Genomic DNA, 22,028 nt, shown 5'->3' on the forward strand with positions numbered 1-22,028 from the left:
TGTTGAGAGCAAATTATCTGTGTCAGAACAAGGAAGCATGAAAGGGAGGTTCCTGGTAAAGCTACGAATGCCAAAGAATAGAAGTCCACAGTGTCATGAATTTCTTGAAATAGTACAAGTTCTGTTTTCTGACCAAGGTTATGTCACACATTTCAGTCTGCTTCAGAAGCAATCATTAAGAATTGGAAACTTGCATATTTCCATACATGGCTCTCCAGTCCTTAGATTTTGGATTAGAACAAATTCTCAAAGCTCCTAAGAAAAAGCAGTTGAATGGCATAGACTGCTTTGAAGTAATCTGAGTTCCTCCAGAGCCCTGGAAGGAGTTTCCTATGAAATCATGCACTACATGCATGAGCACACCATAATCAGAGCAGCTGTTTTTAGGAAAGTTTCCCATTTTTTTCCCCAGCAGATGAGTTGAGTTTGGAGGACAAACTTCATATGGTTACCTGAGTTGAACAGGGTCAAAGACTAGTTTGACATCGTTTATGATGCTTGGCAAATACTTTAAAGCTGCACCCTGGAAGAAAAAGAGAGACATAAAGCACACATGGAAACTGAGTGAGATTGGGTAGTTCATTCTGAAAGGGTGTAAAGCCTCAACTGCAATGGCCATGGCTCACGTGGCAAATCTAGTTCTGTCAAGAGCAAATAAGCAGACACCTGCAAAGACCTGGCTTGAGATCAAATCGATGCGTCCAAAAAGCCTCCAGCAACTACACAACTGCAGCACAGAGTGGAAAAAGTGAAGGAGGAAGGATTCGGAGCCAAGTTGGTTGGTTTTTTTTTTGCAAACATCCTGCAGTTCCAGGATTAAGCTCCTTCAGCATGTCCACATACAGAGGAATATGTTAAATAGTTCCCACAATGGCTTTTACAGATTCTATAGCATCCAAGCACCTGGGTGCAACCGTAACTAACGGCCTCTGGGTGATGGATGCTCCATGGCTGCTGCCAGCAGGAACTCCACTTATCATAAAATCAAAGCTGGACTTCAAATGACCCAAATACTCATTCAAAGTCTAGAATCAATCTTTCCTTTAAGCAGAGAAGGACATATGGTTAGAAGAACTGAAATAAACCATTTAGAGGACTCACTTTACCAATTTAGCCAGGCTTACTGCATGGTTGCTCTGCTCCTCCTTGGAGCCCAAACACAAGGTACATAATCCAGTCCAGGCCATAAAAACAAGCAAGTATACAACCTAAGATACATTTAGGAACCATCTGCTTTTTCAGTACTTTCATTTCTAGCATTATGTTCATTTTTGTGGTATATGTGGTATAACATTTGCATCACCATCACTTGGCACTAGTGGTTGAAGAGTCTTTCATGCCATGCTATGTTACATCTTAGTTGGTTGCTAGCTTTCATCCTAGCAGTTGCTGTAGGGTTTTCAGCAAGAAGCTCACATCTTTATTTGATAAACTTTATGGTTTAAACGCTTTTTTCCTTTTGCATTCAGCACTGCAACAGACATTCTGAAGACTCTGGTGTGACTCATCTGAGTGGGATGATGCACCTCAAAGCTTGACCCTTTTTCTGCCTTCCCCCAAATGTATCAGTTGATGTAATAAAAGGTATTAGCTCTTCCTGCAAATTATGCATACCTTAATCTTGACAGCCTCCTCTAAAGGACGGTCCATGAGGACATTGAAGGAGAAGAACAGCTTGCGTATTGCATCATTAAATTCATCACCATCTTCACTTTTCCCATAAAACCTATAAAAAACAGAAAGGGATATAGTTACACACGTAAATCTAGGCTAACAGAGTCACAGCAGCTGAAATATTTTATAGTTTGGAAGAATATCTTACAGTTATATCTTCTACAAAGAAATGAGTGCAAAAATGGCATTTGGGATTCTGCAGTTACTATGGGAGTAATTTCCTGATGAAACCTGTAACAGAAAAGCTGCATTTCTCTAGCTGCCAATGCCTCAAAATCCACTTGGGTTCCAAGAATCAAGTCGCTCATTTCTGTCTTAAAACGAGTTTCAACAAAGCTGAAGATATTCTCTCCAGTGATACTGACTGGAAGCACTGACTTCCATAAAGAGGCACATTGAAGATGACAAAGCTCACCTCAGGTACAATATTCTCGACTGAACGATGAATCGGAAGAGGTATTTCAAGGCTTTCAGAGCAGCAAACAGCAGTTCTGTCTTGCTGGAGTCATCAGCATTTCCCACATAACAGTTCAGCACTTTAGTGAGTTTCCTTTGGAAAACCAACAAGGGGAATAAATAAAGACAGAATTCAATTTCTGTGCATGTTCAGCTTCCTTATTCCAGAGAGGACCTACATCTAATTGTCTGAAAGCAGAAGTTATTCTTTACAGTTTATTTTCTTCTGAAGCTTTAGGCTTCCTTGGGTGCCATGTTTTTACGACCAGCTCCATGGATGAACCACGGCTGCCACATCTACCTACAAATCCTAGTTGCGTTTTTCTTATTCCCTAAAACAAAGGAATCAGGGATTTGGAAAACCCATTTTAAAGTGGACTGACACCTTCTGCATGTGTCAGCTTTCTACTACGCAGAACTCAAAGTGCTTCTCAAGCAACCTTACAGTTGCATGACACTTACAAGTATTCACTATCCAGTCTCTCTTGAATTAAAGGATGGGAATCTTACTGTCCTTCAACCAAAATCCTCTTCATTAAACAACTCCCAGCACTCCAAGTGATGTGAGAGCAATAGATAAGTATATGACAGCTTTTGCACTTGCTCTGCTTCCACACTACCAGCTTCCAATTCCCTGCTTTGTCAAATTCTGGCACATGGAGCACACAAAGGACACCACATAATATCACAGCCCACTTGGCATTATGCAAGTATCACACTGTCAGGCTAAGCTGGAAAGCAAGACTAGGGAACATCAAAGCTAAGATGCAGCATGTCCATTAATCAGACAAAGAAGTTTATTTATAGTAAAGAGAAAGAAGAATGAAGAATTTTCCTCCAGGAAATTTTCGTCAGGCTACAGGGAAGCAGAAAAGGAAATCATCTGCACACAGTGAGTGCAGCCAGGACCAGGAAGAAGAAAGCAATCCAGGAGGAGGGAACCTCAGAGCTTTGCTGTATCATATTTCCAGCCAGAGGCTTCACACCGAGGGCTGGGAATTAACACTTACTGTTAAAAAGAAGGGATTTCTAGAGGGGAAAAGGAGTTTGGTTTTTTGCCTCTACTGGCCAGAGTTTTAAAACTTGAGCTCCCTCTTACCATGAAGGTAATCACCACTGGGCTCAGGGGCTCCAAAGCAAGGGGAGCTGCAGAGTCAAGAGACCTGGATGTTGCTCCTGTCCTCCTCCAATTTCCTGCATATCCCTGGGCACATAATCCACAATAGGCACTTCAACCAATACCTCTCTTTAAGCACACAAAGTCACTGGGCTGCCCAACAGGACTAGAAGTCTTCACCTCCAAGTAAATAAATTCTGGCTCAGCTTTTTCCTTCCTTGATGAAGTAAGACTAACGATTGTGAGCTGAATTCTTTAAACTGCTTTGAAGTTCAAAAATGCAACTGCTACAGGAAAACAAAATTACTCCCATCGTCCTCAACTGCATTTCTGAATGTGAAGAACTGCAAATTTGTTCTAAATAAAACACCTACTTGAGAGTTTTGATATGTAGAGCATAACCTGTGTGTGTAAACCCCCCCCCCCCCACGACATCTGGCCCTTCTCTGAAGTCTGTGGCCACCACAACCTGCCTGCTGTTGGCAGACGGGTGGGAGCAAACTTCATTTTAGTTCTGCTACCATCAACCACAACGTCAGCCATGCACGGTTCTGCTTCTGCTCCCCATAACACCATTCAAACATACTACAAAGACTGCAGCCACATAGAGTATGTCAAACTTCCTTCTGCTCAAAGTACTTTGAAGGACCTGGGTGGATACCAGCAAGGCAAAATAGTTCCAGCAGCAGCAATACCTATTAGATCAGACTTTTAATGAATTTATCCTCCTTGATCAATTTCCCCAGCCCCTGCAGTGACTTACAATGACAGCTCCCATACAGACAGACTGCAATAAGCCTGTTTTTGATAGGAAAGCAGGCTGATAAGCACAAAGACCCTTTTGTAACACACACACACACACACGTGCACAAAATAAAAATAAAGTGTGAGTACTACAGGTCAAAAGAGAGTCTGAATCACATGCCCTTAATGCAGCATTTGCCATGCCAGCAGCATCTTGTCCTTGCAGAAAAGAATTCTGACAATGGAAACTTTTAACAAAGTAAAAAAGCTAACTGCAGAGTTTTTTTCTTTCCTGGAAGCAGAGAAGAATAGGACAAAAAACAATCATCTGGGGCCTAAGCTGTTTTGACCACATTAGTTTAATTCACTATCAGAATCAGAGAGATGCTGTCTGGAGGTCACTCTGTAGGTCTGTGGTCACCAATACTCACACGTATGCGAGAGTTGCACTGAAGTGTTTGTAAATGTAAGTTTCAAGTACAGGGTTGAAATGCTGGAACTTTATGTCTCCGATCAAAGAAATAATAAATACCTGCAAAAAAAATTAAGAGGAGAGAGATGATACACAGATGCACAATCTTCAACTAACTGCAACACAACTTAGTCTCCAATCATGTCATTGGTTCTGCTGGGTCCTAATTTTTGTTGATTTCTTTTTCTAATAATATTGATGCAAAAACTCACTCACCAGTGCATCAAACACAAGGAAGTCATACGTTTCATTTTCTGACATTTCCATCATTATGTTGAAAAGTGCATCAAGAGTGTCTTGCAAAAACTAGAGGAATGAATAGCAAAAGTGTCAGAAAGGAGGACTGGAGCACTGCACAGAAGTCTGTTCTTTTGGATCATGGTTCCCTTCCAGCCTAGCTCAGTTGAACTGCAAAAGTCATACACAAAAGACCATTTTTAAAAGAATCTTAGCTGTATGTTCATTCACATGCTGCTCGTGATGATCATCCTATTCTCAGTTGTAAGAGTGAGGATCTTTTCTTATCAGCTCTGATTGTCCCCACTTCATTTCTGCTCTATTGCCTTTTTAACCAGCCATTACTCTGCAGCTAGAACAACAGCTATCCCTAGCCCATACAGGGAGCTTCTGGGTACAACACAATGATAAACCTTCAAAGTATTTGCACAACAAGGAGATTCAAATCTCTATGTATACCTTTACAATTTCTCCTCCTTCCACCTCCATCAACTTCCTCAGGTTGTGGGCAATGTTCTGAGAGTTGGAACGCCAGTTCAACAAACCCAGCAGGTCAACTAGCAAGGACAGAACATCAGCAATTAGAAACAGATTACAACAACACAGCTGACTTAATGGCTGTAGAATAGTACAGAGTAAGTACTAGAGGTTATTTTTAGAATCAGCTTACAAGGAAAAGTCACACTGTGTTGTGCAGAAAATTACCTTGAGGTGGCTCTTTTGTCTTGGCAAGAAAGTCAGCTTTGCTATTAATGGAAAACCTTGATGTATTTTGATAGCATAAAGCATTCAGTAGACAATTCTGCAGGATTCTCATTCACTCAGGAGAAGACACCTCAAACCAGGACATTTATAAGAGTACATGATTTTTCTTGTGCTCTGCTCTGTGTTTGCTTAAGAGCAGGAACTCTAAAGCAAATAAGGGCAATACTGATGCCAACAATGCTGGGACTGGGCTGTCATTGATGAAGCAGCAAGATTAAAGTTAAAGCAGTATGCTCACATGTGCCACAAATGCCATAGACATCTGCAGAAAGAAATTGCCCTTTTAAATTCAAATACACGGCATGATACCACTGGGATGCTAAAACAAGACCTACCATTCTGGGTGAGTTTGGTAGAGCAGATTAAAGTGGCAATCTGGAAGCTGTCTTTTGTACTGTCTTTACTGGGTGTAAAGTTGGCTAGATGGTGCAGACTTTTCCCTGAGGGGGTCTCCTTCTCCTCCATTTCCACTTTTGTATAAGGAAGAGTTAAATAGCATTTTGCATCTTCCATTTTCTTGTTATCACCCTGTTGGTTGACCACAAGAACAAAGAGCGTTATCTCACACACTGAGCACTTCTCTGAACTCTTGCAGTTCTCATCTGCAGATACATTATCCACACAAACACTTAAACACAGGGATGGCCACAGAAGGCTTTCAACACATTTTCATGTCTATAATCATTTACTTGCATTGTTTGGACTTCTAACTTTAAGGAATAGAAGTTGCCTGCATACTGCCGATGAACTCAGCTCTTTGAGAGAGTGAATAAAGCCACACAACGTAGGAGTTCAACCCACCCCATCCCACTGTGGCTTTCTACAGCAATGCATTAGCTTCTTCCTCTTACTGTGATGAAAGGTACCATATCTCCCTCCTTGTCACACACTGATCTTCTAAATGAGGTGTTCACCAGGCCTGTTTGCTGTTTGTTGTCCAGGTGAATAATGTGAGAGGAAAAGGACTGTACAGACACACACTAGTATGTACTAGATTTGTGCCCACCAAGTCAGAAATCTTAAAGCTGTGCTGATGGTAACTTACCAAAACAGGCTACTCTGCCATCATCCTGAAAGAAATTACTTAACATTTTCACAATGATACAGCAGTGTTTACATTGCTTGGAAAAAATGAAGGCAGTCAAAAGAGATACTTTCATTAGTTACACCAAAGTGAGGACTGCAGATCCAGAGCTACCTTATAAATAATCAAGTTGTGTTTGCCATCCTGTAGTGTTGTTCCATCTGCATTCATCAGTTTCACAAAGCCCATGCCAAAAGCTCTCTCAGACTTATCCCTAGCTATAAGTAGAAAGAAAAAAAAATTTATTAGGAATTATCCTAATTATGTCCATACTGCTCATAATTCATGCAGCATCTTTATTTAGCACCATCACAAGATAACGTGTTGGAGGTAGAATGCTTCATGATCCACAGCAGAAAGAGCTCATCTCAGGCACTTAGCTGATATCTGCAATTACACACAAAAACTTCCTCTCTGAATCTTCCTTCTCCACGCAATTTCGGTGGCTAGTTTTTTGCTGGATGGACAAACACAATTGTGCACACAGATTTTGGTTGGGATTTTACAAATTTACATGCGACTACGGACGCAGAAGCATGTCACTGCAGTTCTCAACTGCCTTAAAAGATTTCTTCCAAGAGATCAGTTTGACTTTACTGATCCTGTTTCACGTGGTTCTGAAGAAGTCTGCTGAAGTTTTGGCTTTAAATTTCTTATTTGCCTTTCACCAGTGTAATCAGAAAACCTGCTGTAAGATCACTAGACTGAACTGGACTGAATTGTGTGAAGGGCTCAAAAGAAATTAAAAGCACAGTTATACACAGAGAAGCACAGACAGAAGACATCCAAGGGGGCTAACACTCTGCTCCCTACTTAACTCCAGTTTTTGAACAAAACCAGCACTGAACCTTTTATTAAGGCTATAAAAAGCTTCAGTTACTTGTCTTTGCTTCCAATGACATCCCAACGTTGGAAACAAGCAGAATGCAAACTGGTACAGCACTGTAGAAACTCAAAAATCTCAATGGAGTAGGAAGAGTGCAGTGTTCTGTTGGGCTTCTCTTTGAATACTTACATTCCTGTGATGATCGATGACGGAAAGTGAATCTTAAATGGCAACGACTGACTTCCTCTATTGCAATGGATACCTACAAATGATGGGACATCATCATCAATTTACAGGACATTATGGTTTTAGATTAGTTTTATATAATTTTAATTAGCTGATTTTAAATTAGGTCTTTTTTCTACGCAAAGAAACAAGATTATAAATTATGCACTCTTACCTTTACAGTTTCATACCAGTATGGTTGCTTGACTTGATAATAAACAACAGACTTATACTCAGAGACACCTTCGTAACCAGCACCAGGATGGATAGCTTTCTTTGGGGAAAGAAAAAAAAAAAAAAAAATAAGGGGAGGGGGAAAAAGAAAAGGTGAGGTTTAGAATGGAAGACAGAAGGTATTTGAGGTTGAAAGTTTTCAAAGCATAGAGCTTGCAGGGTTGCTCAAAATCTATGCTTTCCAATCAAGGGAACTGTGTCACTTCATTTTTTCCTCACACTTGATAGTAACGTAGAAAATTAGTGACTTCAAATGTACTCATTGAGATCTCCTCTAATCTCTCTTGTTCATTATCATGCAGCGCTTGCATACAAGTTGAAGAATGAAAAAGATCCTATGCACCAGAGCTACCACCTATCCAAATGAGCAGCTTTGTTCTCCTCTGCAAAGGCCATCATACCTCTTGGAGATTGCCATCTTCATCATGGACAGACATGGTGACTTCCACATTCTTAGGAGTCTTCTTCTTCCCTTTGTCAAACTCTCCTTGTATCAGGGTGACATAGATATCATTTCGAACATCACCTAAAATCCACAGCACTCAATGAGCTCTTTTTATTGTATGGAGAGTCATAGAAGTTCCCCAGTTAATATTTAACATCATAGGGTAAGACATCATCCTTTTCCTCTTCACAGCTATTGATAGCAGCTAATTCATGGCACCCAACATCACACCATTTCATCTTCATTTCCAACTGTAGAAAAGTTTTTACAACGTACCACTCTCTTTTTATTTTCAGAGACTTCTTTTTATGCAACATCTTTTTAAATGCAGTGAGCTGTACAGGTCTAAAGCAGTTCCGAATGGACAAAGCAAAGCAGGGTCAGAACTGTAAGCAACAAAATTATCCTTTCAACTAAAGAGAGATTTTCCTCCAAGGTGTACTGATGCTATCATTTTTCAGTATTTCTCAAAAAAAGCATTTTCACCAAAAAAAAACCACCTGGGCATCACCTTGAAATATCAAGAAAAGTAAAAACAAATTGGTTTTAAGCTATCTTTGATATAAACCTGTTCATGGCAGAAACTCCAGAATTTCACATGTCTCTTTTACTCCACAGAAGAATGGAAGAATATGGGACCTACCAGGAAGAATTATCTCAGGAAATCCCATTTTGCGAGCCACAGCAGTGGATCTGTCTACAAGGTGGGAAAAATCCTTCTGAACCTGTGCCAGGTCACCAGGAAGCAGCTTCAGGGAGACCCAAAGACCTAAAAAAAGAAGGGTAACATTTGCTTACAGGGGTAAAAACCAGACATACAAGAGCAGGAGAACCCAGGTACAAAGTACCTGGAATATGCAGTCAGTTGTGTTCACTTAAAAATATTTTATGCCACAATTGATAAAACAAAATAAAATGACATAAGTTGCAAGCATCAGCTAGAAAAGGAGGGTGTATTTTCACTCAAGTAAGAACAGATCCTATTTTTAATCTCTCTAGCTCCCAAAGTGCTGGGGTGACAGCCATTAGTACAAAGACCATTGGCTTAGCTTGGTGAAGATAGCAAAGTCCATTAAACATCGATCTCTGGACTTTCATGAGCCATTTACTTTCCTCTGTAAGCAAGAGGAACCTCTCCCCACACCAGCTTCTCACGTCCCGCCTGACTGCTGTACCTTGCCCTTTATGGTTCACTTCCTTTGCAGCGATGACTTTGTTGAAGACAGAAGTGAGGGGCTCATTTTCTCCAATCACATGGGAAGTTATCAGCGGGGACATAATTAGCTGTCGCTGTCTGATGTATGTTTCCATGGCAATCCTGAGAAGAACAACAGACTGGGAAGTAGATAAACTAACATCAAGCATGTACTCTGCGTGACAAGGGCTGGCCAACAGCTAACTGTTTTCCAAGTAGTGTAATCACTTCTAAATTAAGATTTTTTCTTCACCTGCCTAAACCCTCCTGAAAAAAACCATCTGAACTCTCATCAGTGCTAGTCTAGGATTAGGATCAGTAACTTGTGCCTAGTTAAAAGCTCTGTGAATACATTTGTACCATGCTGAACCAGCAGCCTTCAGGAAAACCACAAAGGCAGCCAGTTCTACTTTGTTCCTTTTTCCATCCACAGACTGCCTTCTAGAGCAGCTATGGCTATGGGGAACCGCACAGGAACACAGCTCAGCAGGCGGGGTCTTTTGCTCCCATTAGATGAACTGAGCTCTGTCTTCAGCTGTGCCTCAGAGCTGTCCCCAGGAGATTACGTTCATTAACCAGCCTTAAATTAACACGACTAATGACACCACAGGAGTGTTGAACCTGTCCCTAGCAAACACATCTGGTGAGCCTGGATCTGGAACCAGATTACACTCCTGTTCCCACACCATCAGTAATGAACTAAAGCATATAAACATCCCCACAGACTCCCCCCCCCTGCAGAGATGACCAGATTTGGGTCTAAACTCAATCTGATTATAACGAAAGAAAAACAGGGTAAAAAAAAAAAAAAAGAAAAAGAAGACTCGTGCTATTCTGCAAATTAAAATACATCCTTTTTTGCAGTCTTGCAGGTGCTAAAATGGTAGAGACATACAACAACCTCTCCTGAAAATACCTCGCAACAACATAAGCTACACCAAATGGATCACTATATTTAGGACAGTAATAAGCTGAGTCTACCCAAACAAGCTCCATTCTAATTACTGTAATGTGCTGAGAAAGTGAGCAATGGCAGAGCAGGCAGAACACACACAAGTTCTAGCATTACAGAAATTCACACCGCAGTGGGGCTTGAATTTCTTTTCCAGGAAGAGGGAGAAATCTCTTTCTTAACTCTTCTCTGACTCACCCTGAAAAGCTACAGGCTGGCAGTGCCCAGGGAACCACACAATGCTGACAAGGAGCAATGCTCCTTGCCTGCTCAGGTGCTCCTCAAAATCTTGCCTCACTTCCATGACAGTTTTTAAGGTCACATCCCCTAGACCCACATTATTTTGCTCTCTGCTCCTTTCCTCCTTCATATGATATGAATATCTACCAACTCCAGCAGCACTGCTAAGACTCCCTAAGAAACTTACTGTATAGACGTGTAAATTCAGGGGAACAAAAGCATCAGAGGACTGACAAAAATCTTTTCCTTCAAAAAGCTGACTACAGCCATTAGCTAATCTATTTGTAGAGACCTTGGTCGGCTGCCAGGCTCCCATACAAATTTGTCCTTCTCTGAAGGACAAGTGCCTTAAAAGAGCCGGATATGTGATGAACTCCACGTATAATACTTACTGCTGAAATGGAATAAAATGTTGCTTTTCCTCATCGTCCACCTTCCCATGTATGATATCTGTTATGTCCATCACTGAAACAACACAAACCCAACACACAGTTCTGCCAAGTGGCTAAAGAGAATACAGAGAGAGCTCTCCCTATCAGAATGGAAACAATTGCTGCTTGTTTTGGTCCAAGACCACTCATGACAGCAATGCAGAAGGCCACTCTCATCGTTTTAACTTTTTAACAAGCATATTTTTATTGATGCTTAAGTCAGCACATGGAGTGAATGTGAATATTCTCTATGATAAAAAAAAAAAACAAACAACCACAGCTGGGATTCAGGCATTTCAAGACAAAAAAAACCTCTCCAAACGTTTAGGTTTCAAATGCTGATTGCTTTGAAATTGTTTTCCCCACAGATCTCAAGCAAGCCTCTTCACAAGCGATCACAGCAACTGAACAGGAATTGGATGTCTCATTCACCAAAGCTCCTTTGAAAAAATCCATCTTTATCCTATTAGTTGGGGGGAGCAAATCCCTCTTTTTCCAAGATCTGAAAAGTCCACTGTACTGACAGCAGTGTGTTATCTATTTTGATGGAGACAAACCAAAAAAGCAAGCACTGACAGCGTGTCACCTTCATGTATGTGAAGACTGAAAGATCTCAAAGGAGTATCAAACAGCTCAGCATCATATTCTCAGTCCTCAAGAGATGCTGACACGAAAGAGTTAGCAGGTTTGCTGGCATACAGCCTATGTTTCCTAATTCACCCTCCCAACCACTGGACCATGCTCTTCTCTCCTGTATCTGAATTTGCCATACCTGCCACACCAAAGGGTCTCCGGAGTCCACACGTGTGTTTCTTCCCATCTTTCAGCTCCATATGCCCCACTCTCACAATCTGACACACCAAGCTGATTTTCGGCCTGATCAAATCCGAACTGCTTAAATCCTGGAAGTTATTTAAAAAAAAGTTACATCAATCTGCTTTATAAATGGGGGAGAAGAGGACAGAGCAAAAGGCTTTTTGCTTTGTTAGACTGTACGCATTTAAAAGGAAATCTACTCTTAAAAAAACACTTCTCAGGAGCATTCCTCTGAGGCTGCCCATGAGATCTTAAGTGCCCATAAAACCAACCTAAATTGCCACTTCCACTAGAAGCAGAGGGGCAAGAAGGGGAAAGAATCCCAAACTCCAATTTCTGCAGCATGGGGAAGAATCTCCAGGATGTAAATACAACTTACAGTAAAGACTGCTTGAAGGTTATTTAGCTTCTCAATTTCCTTAGGCATCCCATTACTGCCCCAACGAACAAGGTAATTTTCACTGCAAATGAAGCAAAAAAAAAAGCAAAAATCAACATCTAACATTCCAATTATCCGAGAGTAGTTTGATCTTTTCGGAGTGTTTGAAAAGCTCTGCCAAAATATGCTATGCCAACATGATTCTCTAGAGGCTCGTTCCACTGAAGGCAGAAGCCAAGCACAGGGGGAATGGCTACTCTCAGTTATTTCCTCTTGTAACTGACTGCATCTCCACACCTGATAACTTCAGTGATAGAGACAGATGGTGCCTGACACCTAAACGCCTCCTTATACCTTGTATCCTCCCTGACTGGTACAAGATAGCCAGCTTTAAAAGTGTGAACTTGCACTAATTTGACAGAAAACAATCTGTGTATACTTCATTAAAAGAGAAGCAATGAATCAAATCCCTCAAAACAGTGAAAACAACAGGGAAATTAAAGACCATAAAAGACACAGTCTGGGATTTGCCTACTGTATCATAGAAACACCCAGCTTTAAGAAGCAGAGTGCAAGTGCTCATGATCTTCACTTCTTAGCTGAAGTTAAATAACCCCCTTTCAAATCACTACTGGAACAGCAACCAACAGAACTGAAAACACTTCTCTGCTGACTCTTGCTTTCTAACTTGCACTGGCTTCTTCAGAACGACTAAATTGCTCGTGTATATACAAAGAACCCCAACACCCTACCTGATGAATTTGGAGAGGTCAGGGTCATAGAGGCTCATTAAGAGCTCTGCATCTTCTCCAATATTACAGACAAAATTCTTGAAGTTTACATAGAGGCTGTATGTGTGTGTTGTGTTAAATATTGGCTGCCCTCGGAGTTCCAAATTCTGTTGCAGGGACTGCAAAGAAGAACAGTACTCCCATTAAAAACAACATAAGACATTTTAGTTCTGCTGCCAAAGTAGCACAATATCCCTAAGAGGAATGTCCAAACACAGCAGGTACTAGTTCTGCGAGGAGGGTAAAGAGCAGCAAGAGATGTACCTTTTCTTCCTGGATTCTTTCATCAATCCTTTTGGATGCAGTTTCATGGGCCTTGAAAAGAGAGATTGTGCTGGTTTCATCTGGGTCCAAGATGTTCCCATTGTCATCTCGTACAACCAGGTCCAAACCCAGGATCCTGAGTAGCATGCGAATCAGAGGACAAAAGCAGCAACACAGTGTGTAAGAAGCAAAGGTGACTGAGGGAGCACAAATGACAGATCAAGCTGTGGGCTGCACAAGGCAGCCAATATTCATTGATTCTATTCCTTCTAATAATCACATTAATGGTTTTCCCACTCAGAAACAGAGCTTCCTCATCCCTCACTACCCAGTTTTCCCATTAAAGGGAAAAATAATTAGCCTTGTAACTTTATGCTAAGATGACATCTTGTTCTCACTTACATGTATTTAATATAAAAAGGTAGGTATTTCTATGAAGCTCACGGGTTGTGGCTAATTACTATTCTTTGCCATAAGCTTTCTTCTTAATTGACTTATTTGACCTGAATCAAGTCTGACAGGTAGATAAATGAGTATTGGAGACAATCCCTATTCTGTATAAACCAATGAAAGATGTGGTTTTGATGGCCTATAGGACTGTATTACTCAGTTGCTGATAAAGCAGTTCAGTTCACAACCAGCATCCAAATCCCAGCTCCAGTCAGCTGGGCACAAACTATGCTGGCAATCATGTGCCAGCATTTCTGCAGAATTAAGACAGGTAAGCTTTGCTGCCAAATCTAAAGAGAATGCTGGCATATGAAGAGCCAACTGCCACATGCCCACCTGTCAGATTAGTCACGTTCTGATGGGAACAGAAAGCTGCAATCACCTCCTTTCCAAGGCAAAACATACAGCCTGATTCAGTGTTGTTCTTGTGTGCTTTTTTACACCGTTTTGTATTAATAGCCACTTACATCCATCCTCATAACACAGTTCCACAACCTGCAGTGGGATCTGGGACCCCCCCCCGCCCTCTGGATGTAGTTTGGAGTTTACCTGTTGCCATAGTCAATTTTAGCAGTAACTTTCTTCTTGAGTTCAGCCAGCTCATCTTTGGGAAGAGTCCCAGATAGTATCTGTGATCTCCACTCTATCAGGCTGTAAGTTAACTGTTGGACATGACGAAACTGTGTTGTTTTGTTATCCTACAGGAAGAAAAGAGACCATTTCAAGCTAATAAGAACCCGAAAACTACAACCTCAGATAACTTCCTGAAATGTACTCATCTGAATCCACCGTACAAGTTGCATTTAATTAAAAATATCTGAGCAAAAGGCATCATATGACACAAGAAGATTAAATCATGGGGACAACTCTCCAGCACTTTGCACTGCCAAGGTTTAAGTGCCTCAAGATTTGGGGTCTGTCACTCTCAGAAAGTGTGGCATAGCCTAACATTTTTTATGCACGCCTCCCATTTGTTTCACCTATTTATATATTAAGACTCCGTGGCAAACTCTTTACTTGTAGAAGCCTAACAATGACACCAAAACATAAATAATAATGGCACTGAAGCCCACACAAGCTTTGTCTTCACACCTTCTACAGCCTAAAGAACACTTCAATCCAATTATTACGCATAAAAAAGGAACAGCAACAAAACGCAGCATTATTTGAGATACACTGCCACAATATTTCAAGGTTCCTCTCCTACCCACCACTAACTCACATGTGGATTGCTGTGCCCATGCCTCACCTCCAGACAAGAGTCTCATGGAAACCAGAGCAGCTCTGTTGAAACACAATAATCTCCCTGACTGGAGCCTATCAGCAAATAAAGTGAAGATTATCTGCTCTTCAGAGCACTCGTTTTTATTTGCGTTTGCACAGAATTCAGTGCAATGCAGTCGTGAATCACACAATGCTTTTAAGCACTGGCAAAGGCAGAATAGCAACAGAGGTTTCTGGAAGTTCTATATACTGGTTGCTCAAAACCCACCAAAGCAGAGATCAACCAAATAATGCAATCAGACCATGAGACTGAAGTAAGCTTCCCAGATACCATCTGCCCAATCTACCCAGGTATTCATTTGTCTTTGCCACAGTCACTCCATTTTCATCTTTTGTTATGAATGCAGCATCTGTAATCATGAAGAGGACATCAAAACCTGCATTGTTAAGTTTCCTTCTCCCATTTCTACTGTCATCATCTTTGATTAATGAAAATATTTTTTATGCTATTAACTGGTTCCACACTCTTAAAAATTAGTTATCCACACCTCCTTCATAGAGCTTCAGATTCCAAGGCTGACAGTGTAATTACAAAGTGGATAGTGATGTGATAACCATATTTGCAGCAGAACGTGCCTAGATAAGTGATTAAGCCTTTTAAAGCATCAGCTGTCAGACTGAAGGAGGAAGCCAGGCCTTGTCCTCACTCACCACCACTCAGTTAGCTGGGCACTGCAACAACTCTGACCCACATCAAGCTTCAAGGACAGCTCATTTTCAGAAGGAAGGTGCCACAAATCAACTTGCATCAGCTCTACTGGGAAAAAGTTTGTGGTTATGCAGCTCTAAAATAGTGGTTAAGAGCGGGGCTTTTTTCTACCAACAGCTAGCAGGAACTGGTCAATTGTGTACTGCAGGGACAGTCACCAGCAGCTGACTAATGGCAGCATGTGGTATCAAAGCTGTTAATGTTTAACTATGAGCACCAACTGCTCACACACACCTGACAAAGAGGCTCACTGAAGTTACTGCCCCGTTCTGTAAAGGGGACGGAAGATGAAATGACACCAAGTTTGCCCCTCAGAACATAAACCCAAAGGGAGATATGAACTGGGAGCCATCTTCCATTGGTAATTGGGTGAAGGTGCTGGGGGAAGCTGGGTTAGCCTACAGTTGATGAAGGGAAGATACAGCAGGTGTATTTAGGAAACAAAAAATAAAAGTGCACTGTTAACTTGCAGCTTAAGTCGCCTAAAGGGACAGCAGCTTGGGTGAGCTTTGAGAGAAATTCAGAGCAGGCCTCAATTTGGCAGCTAGCTAAACCTGAGTTATCTCTCCGGCTGTTTACATTTGTTAACTGCTATTAACTAGCCCAAGCTAAAAGTGCCACCCATTTTTGTATTTATTTGCAGTAGAGATATACCCGATGGTACAACATCTGCAGAAAAACACAGAAATTAAAGGGAAATAAAGCGCTGCCAAATAAAGAAATCCTCTGTATTTCCTTTCTCTCCTCAAATATCCCCATCCTCCTTCAGTGGCGTCCTGTTTCTTTATTCTTCTTTCTTTTAATACATGCTGCAAGGGAAAATAAAATAAATCCATTTCAAACCACAACATTTTCCAAGGCTATTTTAGGACTTATGTTGGTTAATCACAGGAACGCGAAAGATTTCTGCTCTTAGGAAAAAGAGATTCTGAAACAAGAAATGCATTAAAAAAATAAAAGCCTATAAATAAAGCCAGGATCAAAAGTCTGTTTTCACACAGTAATAATGTCACAAACACTTTCTCATTAAGTTAAGAGGGTGGAATGAATTTCTGTGGTTTCGTAGTCCACAAACAAAGTGTACTTGTGGCCCTGTAACATTTTCAATAGAAAAGCTTGTTCTGGATACATTGAATGGTTAGAGCTAATTTAAAATAATTCTCTCATCTTAATTAGAGTCTCAGAGCACACAGTACCATGCAGGCTGAACTCATTACTGACCAAAGAAAAATCGTTTGACTCTTCTTAGCATGCCTTAATAACCACCTTTGAAAGACAGCAAGTCGTTGTGAACACCAGTTTCTCTGTGCAAGAATTTCACCTATCTTAGCAAAACTATCAAATCCACGCACTAACTTGGTTTGACTTTTCCACACTCATTTTATTACTTGGCCAGACCACTACACAGATCACCACTCTAGCTCTTCTTCTCATCCCTTGACTTTCTGACCAGTAGGCACTCCATGGCAAGGATGAGTCATTCCATTTAGTATTTACACTATGTCTAGAGAAAGAGTTTCTACTTGTTAAACGTTGTTAAAACAACATGATGGTTTCTCACCTAACTTCACTGAGACATCCTGTCCTCATACCGGACAATGCAAGGCAGGAACCTTTATTCAGGCAGTAAATTGTGACTCACTCACACAATCCCAACCAGCTGACACAAAGCTGAGTGTGACTTGTGCCAGGTCAGCGCTGAGAGTCAAGTCTTCATCAGTGCTGCATCATCACCCAATTATTTATGTACAGGGAACGCTTTGCAGCATGGATTAAAGCTCCATTCCCTCTGTGCTTGTAGACCTTGTCTAGAGGAGGGCTGAACATTTTCAGCCTTTCCTAAGAGCAGAAATGGGCACACAAGTTCTAGCTGCACAGACGGAAATAAGAGCCTTTAAAAGACTTGCAAGCTGTCTGCATTTCAACCTGAATGGTACAGCCCTTCTTCCAATTCCTCCACCAAACACCAACCACTGAAACAGACTTACCACATATAACCTGTGCCAGATAACTGCCCACTCCCTCAGGGTGGAAGTAAGCTCTTGCCCAAGTGGCAATTCACCCGGAATCACTGTTTCATGTTGTCTAAAGATGGAGAACACAGAAAAAGGGTGTTACAATTAATATCCATACCCAGTTATAAAACATCTTTCAGTTGTAAATACGTAACTGGAGAAGCAGCCTAGATTTTCATACAATTCACTCATGAATTGTATGAACTTCACACAGTTTCTACATTGTTCAATTGGTTCTCCAACAAATCATTATCCATTTTTAACGTGAAAATGATTCCAATTTCTTTCTGTCTTGTTATGCTCAATGGATCCATTCCAGGAACTCCGTGCTCAGAAGTTCTCAGCAATCACTGCCTCCAATGGTAACTTGGCCACATACACTTAAGGAAAAAAAAAAAAAAAGAGAAGATGTACTTTCTAAAATCTCTTCCTATTGCAACTGGTGTTTTCCTCACACAGGATTCATCACAGAATCCTTTGTAAGAATCAAATGAGGAGTCACTTCCTACAGCGTTTTCCAAGACAGGAAGGAGTCCACACTCCTGCTGGCTCCTTGGCTGTGAGCAGGAACACGTTATGATTTGCAGGATTCCCCAGAGGGCTCAGTGTAACTTGTCTGTCCTGTCTTGCTACTCACTTGTCTAACAGACCTCTTTTATTTTTGCAAACAGTATTCTCTTGCCTCTCTGCCCACAGTTGTTTTGAGATGTACCATGCTCTGAAAAAAGGAGAAGTTACGCAGCTCCAGAAGCCTAGCACAGCCTAGTAACAACACTCATGACAATGACCACTAAAGTTTCTGCTCTCTTTTTAAATATATTTTTTTAAAACTACAATAAAATGAAACGGTATTCCTTTGGTTCTGCTCTCAGAGCACATCTCAAAAAGCTCCAACCTACCCCCGGTCCTTCACGGTTGCCTCTTTTAAGTGGATATACGTTTCTGGGAAAATGCCCTGAAAATAAATAAATAGAATAAGTGAAAGAAAACAACAAATCACACTGTAGCATATGACATAAGTGCATTCAACAAAAAAACAGGGGAAGGGGTTATGAGCACAAGCAGCAGAGCAGTAACCACGATATTTACTGTTTACCCACAACAGAAAGGTGTCAGGTCAGGCAGACAGAGCATCACAGGAGAACTCTGCCAGTGTTCAAGCCTTCTATTTGATGTTAGCACCCCAGCTAAGTTAATTTGTTCTTCGCTGTGTTGATACTCATCTTCCTGTGCAAAACACTGTAAGGTCCTGCAGGCTATCAGTTGTACCCAACGCACTTGCTACAGAGTGGACTTGTGGTTCCCTAGGAAAGCTCACAGCTCATGACAGCATTTGTAGGAATTCACCAGTTCCCAAGCTTTAACAGAAATGACCCTTCTAGGAGCATTCATTCCCCTTCAGGGCTAAAAAATGGAGACAGTGAAGGATGTCACCACGTGAGAAGTGGCAGGACTCCTATGAGAAAACAGATTCCACGCATTGTTCAGACTGAATTTGCAAACCTCAAGCAGCCTGGCTGTGATCCACAGATGTATTGTTTTTGGAATATTTTCTAAGTCAAATCAAAATCATGATCTCGCCATCATAGAGATAGCTGGATCACACAGTTAATGCTGGATGTGTTCATGTCCAAAACTGTAATAATAAGGCAATATGCTAGTATATACAGATATACAACAGTCAGCTTCCCCACTTCAAACTGCATTACACATGCCTACGTTGGGGAAGTACCCCATTAATGGGTCTGAAATGTTCACCTCAACCTTATGTGAATGCCCAAACCTTAAGGGCATTTATTTCTATTGCTGAGGAAAAGGGGATATTGATCAGGAGACCTGCATACAACAGAAATACAGCAGCAGCACAGCCTTTACAACACTGGGTGGGATCTGGTGAGGTGCAAAATGAAAGTCAGCTACTGACAAGTGAGGTCATACCTTCTTTGATTTATTGCGGAGCGTGTATCCTCGGTACCAGCCTGTCAAAGAGAAACAAAAACAGATTTTTTCCTACCTATAGCAGTTAAGTACACATTGTCATTCTCACTGCAATCCTACAGCATTTATCTCTTCATCTTGTTCACTCGAGATCTGCTACTGAGCAGACATTTCTGTTGTTTGCAGGAAGCTTGGTCCATAGACAGAAGGCTGCACAAACTGACATCCTCTATTTGAGTTACACTGATTGGGCTGAATACAACATCAGGCCACCCTGTGCTATACAATTTCAGGGTGACAATCCTTGTTCTGCAAAGCTTATAAATTCCCAACACAGAATTGCTGCTTGCAGCATCTGACAGAAGAGCACAGAGGCAAATACAGCTGCGCACACACAGTTCCTGGTTGAAGATGCTGCAGCATCAACAGCCCAACTCCATCACTGGTAAAGTTTTCTTTCCAACGAAGGACATTTTCACCCAAATCATCACCACACAGATGTGAATGAGCTTCATGTTATATAGGTTCTTTAGACTGGGTCACAGAAAAAGGTCTTTCTTCAAAGGAAGACTTGAATAAACATTTTATTAGATAACGAGAGGTACAATGCTTCAGTCTTCAGCACCTGGGATTAGACCAGTATTTTGATTTCAAGGTCACTGAAATGCAAGTGTGTGAAAGAACTGCTGTATTTCCTTCTCGTGCCTTCCAGCAAGCCTTGCTTTATGAGCAGACAGAAGAGAAGTGTAGCTGTGGGAAGTCACGTCCACTCTTCTTCCACCCTCACTTTTGTCATTTGTCCTGGCTATGTCAGAGCTGCACACAATCAAGCACTCCTGTCCCTGCGGAATGCTTCTTGGGCTATCTGACAGGTGGACTGAAAGTGATTGGAAACTGAAGTCAATGCACTGGAAATAAGAGCACTAAACATTTCTGAAGAAGAATCTACTCTGTTTGAAAAGCTGATGTGCAGATGCAGACAGAACGTGCCCTGTACTGCCCAAGTACAGAATGCAAACCTGCATTCTGAAAGTGAAGGCACTCAGCAACCCCAAGTCTGTTGCTGCTTTTGGAGCACCCTTTTTGGTTCCTCTGAATGCGGGTAGAGCCTTAGGAAACTGAAAACACCAACCCTACCTCTTGGAAAACATGAAGGTAAAAGATCATGGTGTCTAGAGTTATCAAGATAGACATCACTGATCCACAACGATTACGATCAGCCAGCTGGCACAGGGAGCATCAAAAAGGCAAGGAGATTTAAGAGAACAGGCAAAGAATATGCCTTTAAAATATATATACATTTATTTAAGCAAAGAAGATTCCATTCAGAGTCATGGATCCAAGAGTTCTCACTCCTGGAGAACAAAGAAGGGATTGCTTCGTTTGCTCACTGCAGTTACAGGAACGAGGACCTAAGCCAGGAACATATTCAATGCAAACTTATTTGCATCAGGGAAAAGAAACTGGTCTGAATCACAGTGTGTGGGAACACATGCCTTCTATCCATGATGTGGCCACTTCCCACTACATGCAAAAAAAAAAAAAAATAAGAATACATATTGCAGATTAGGGAAGATTCAACCCTGAACAGAAATGTACCCCCACTGCTCACCACCACTCAAGGGCGAACTTCCAGAGAAACTGAAGTCTGCCCTGAAGAACTCTTCAAAGCTCTGAGGGCAGCAAGTTTCCTTCTCCCTTCGGACCCTGCAGAATGATCCCAATCTTGCAATACTTAGCAAACAACAGGATAAGTGGTATTTATGTTATTACCAAGTGGAAGAAGTCATTTTGTACCAAGATCTCTTGCCCTCCTGCAACCAGCTATCCAGGGAAAGAAGGAAAAACATCACAGTTTCACTCGGCACAGAGGTCTGCACCACAAACTACACCCACGACTTTAATTCACTTTATTGCTCTTAGCTTCTCACCCAGCTCCTCCAGCAGCTCAGCTGCAGCACTGTTATGTCTTGAAACTATTTGGCCAGCTGGGAGTCAGATAACATTTGTTAACACAAAAGTGAGCTTGAGCATCAACCTTGCAGCCTCACTGTTAGGAACAAACTCTGTACTTCTTTAATCCAATTCTTCAAGGCCAGAGCTAGCCAAAACTCCAGATGCAGAAAATAGAGAGCTTTCAAGTGAAGGCTGCTTCATGCACAGACAGCCTTCACTGAACACAGAGACATTCTGACTTCAAGCAGGAGGAAAAATGTAAGAATTTTCAGGACAACAGAGCAGGAAGGGAACTGTAGTACAACAGCCCTCTGCTACCTCACAAAGAT

The 22,028-nt window shown here is 41.4% G+C and overlaps 1 protein-coding gene across 5 annotated transcripts in view; it reads right to left on the reverse strand.

Annotated features, from left to right (window-relative positions):
- The window catches only part of DOCK5 (dedicator of cytokinesis 5), an 89,756-nt gene that overhangs the window by 32,754 nt on the left and 34,974 nt on the right, over nt 1–22,028 (reverse strand). For all 5 annotated transcript variants that reach the window (XM_085208461.1, XM_085208460.1, XM_085208458.1 and 2 more), the window contains 22 exons: nt 19,744–19,784; nt 18,705–18,760; nt 17,779–17,875; nt 14,347–14,495; nt 13,348–13,483; nt 13,045–13,202; nt 12,293–12,374; nt 11,870–11,999; nt 11,059–11,131; nt 9,455–9,597; nt 8,923–9,048; nt 8,236–8,360; nt 7,776–7,874; nt 7,565–7,637; nt 6,664–6,767; nt 5,801–5,993; nt 5,160–5,257; nt 4,680–4,769; nt 4,423–4,523; nt 2,090–2,224; nt 1,615–1,726; nt 453–523 (listed from right to left, as the gene is read on the reverse strand). In XM_085208461.1, the coding sequence (XP_085064587.1) occupies nt 453–523; nt 1,615–1,726; nt 2,090–2,224; nt 4,423–4,523; nt 4,680–4,769; nt 5,160–5,257; nt 5,801–5,993; nt 6,664–6,767; nt 7,565–7,637; nt 7,776–7,874; nt 8,236–8,360; nt 8,923–9,048; nt 9,455–9,597; nt 11,059–11,131; nt 11,870–11,999; nt 12,293–12,374; nt 13,045–13,202; nt 13,348–13,483; nt 14,347–14,495; nt 17,779–17,875; nt 18,705–18,760; nt 19,744–19,784 (2,392 nt within the window). The remainder of the gene's footprint in view (nt 1–452; nt 524–1,614; nt 1,727–2,089; nt 2,225–4,422; nt 4,524–4,679; nt 4,770–5,159; nt 5,258–5,800; nt 5,994–6,663; nt 6,768–7,564; nt 7,638–7,775; nt 7,875–8,235; nt 8,361–8,922; nt 9,049–9,454; nt 9,598–11,058; nt 11,132–11,869; nt 12,000–12,292; nt 12,375–13,044; nt 13,203–13,347; nt 13,484–14,346; nt 14,496–17,778; nt 17,876–18,704; nt 18,761–19,743; nt 19,785–22,028) is intronic.

Source organism: Meleagris gallopavo, chromosome 24, assembly GCF_905368555.1.
Source record: "Meleagris gallopavo chromosome 24, MGAL_WU_HG_1.1, whole genome shotgun sequence".
Lineage (NCBI taxonomy): Eukaryota > Metazoa > Chordata > Aves > Galliformes > Phasianidae > Meleagris > Meleagris gallopavo.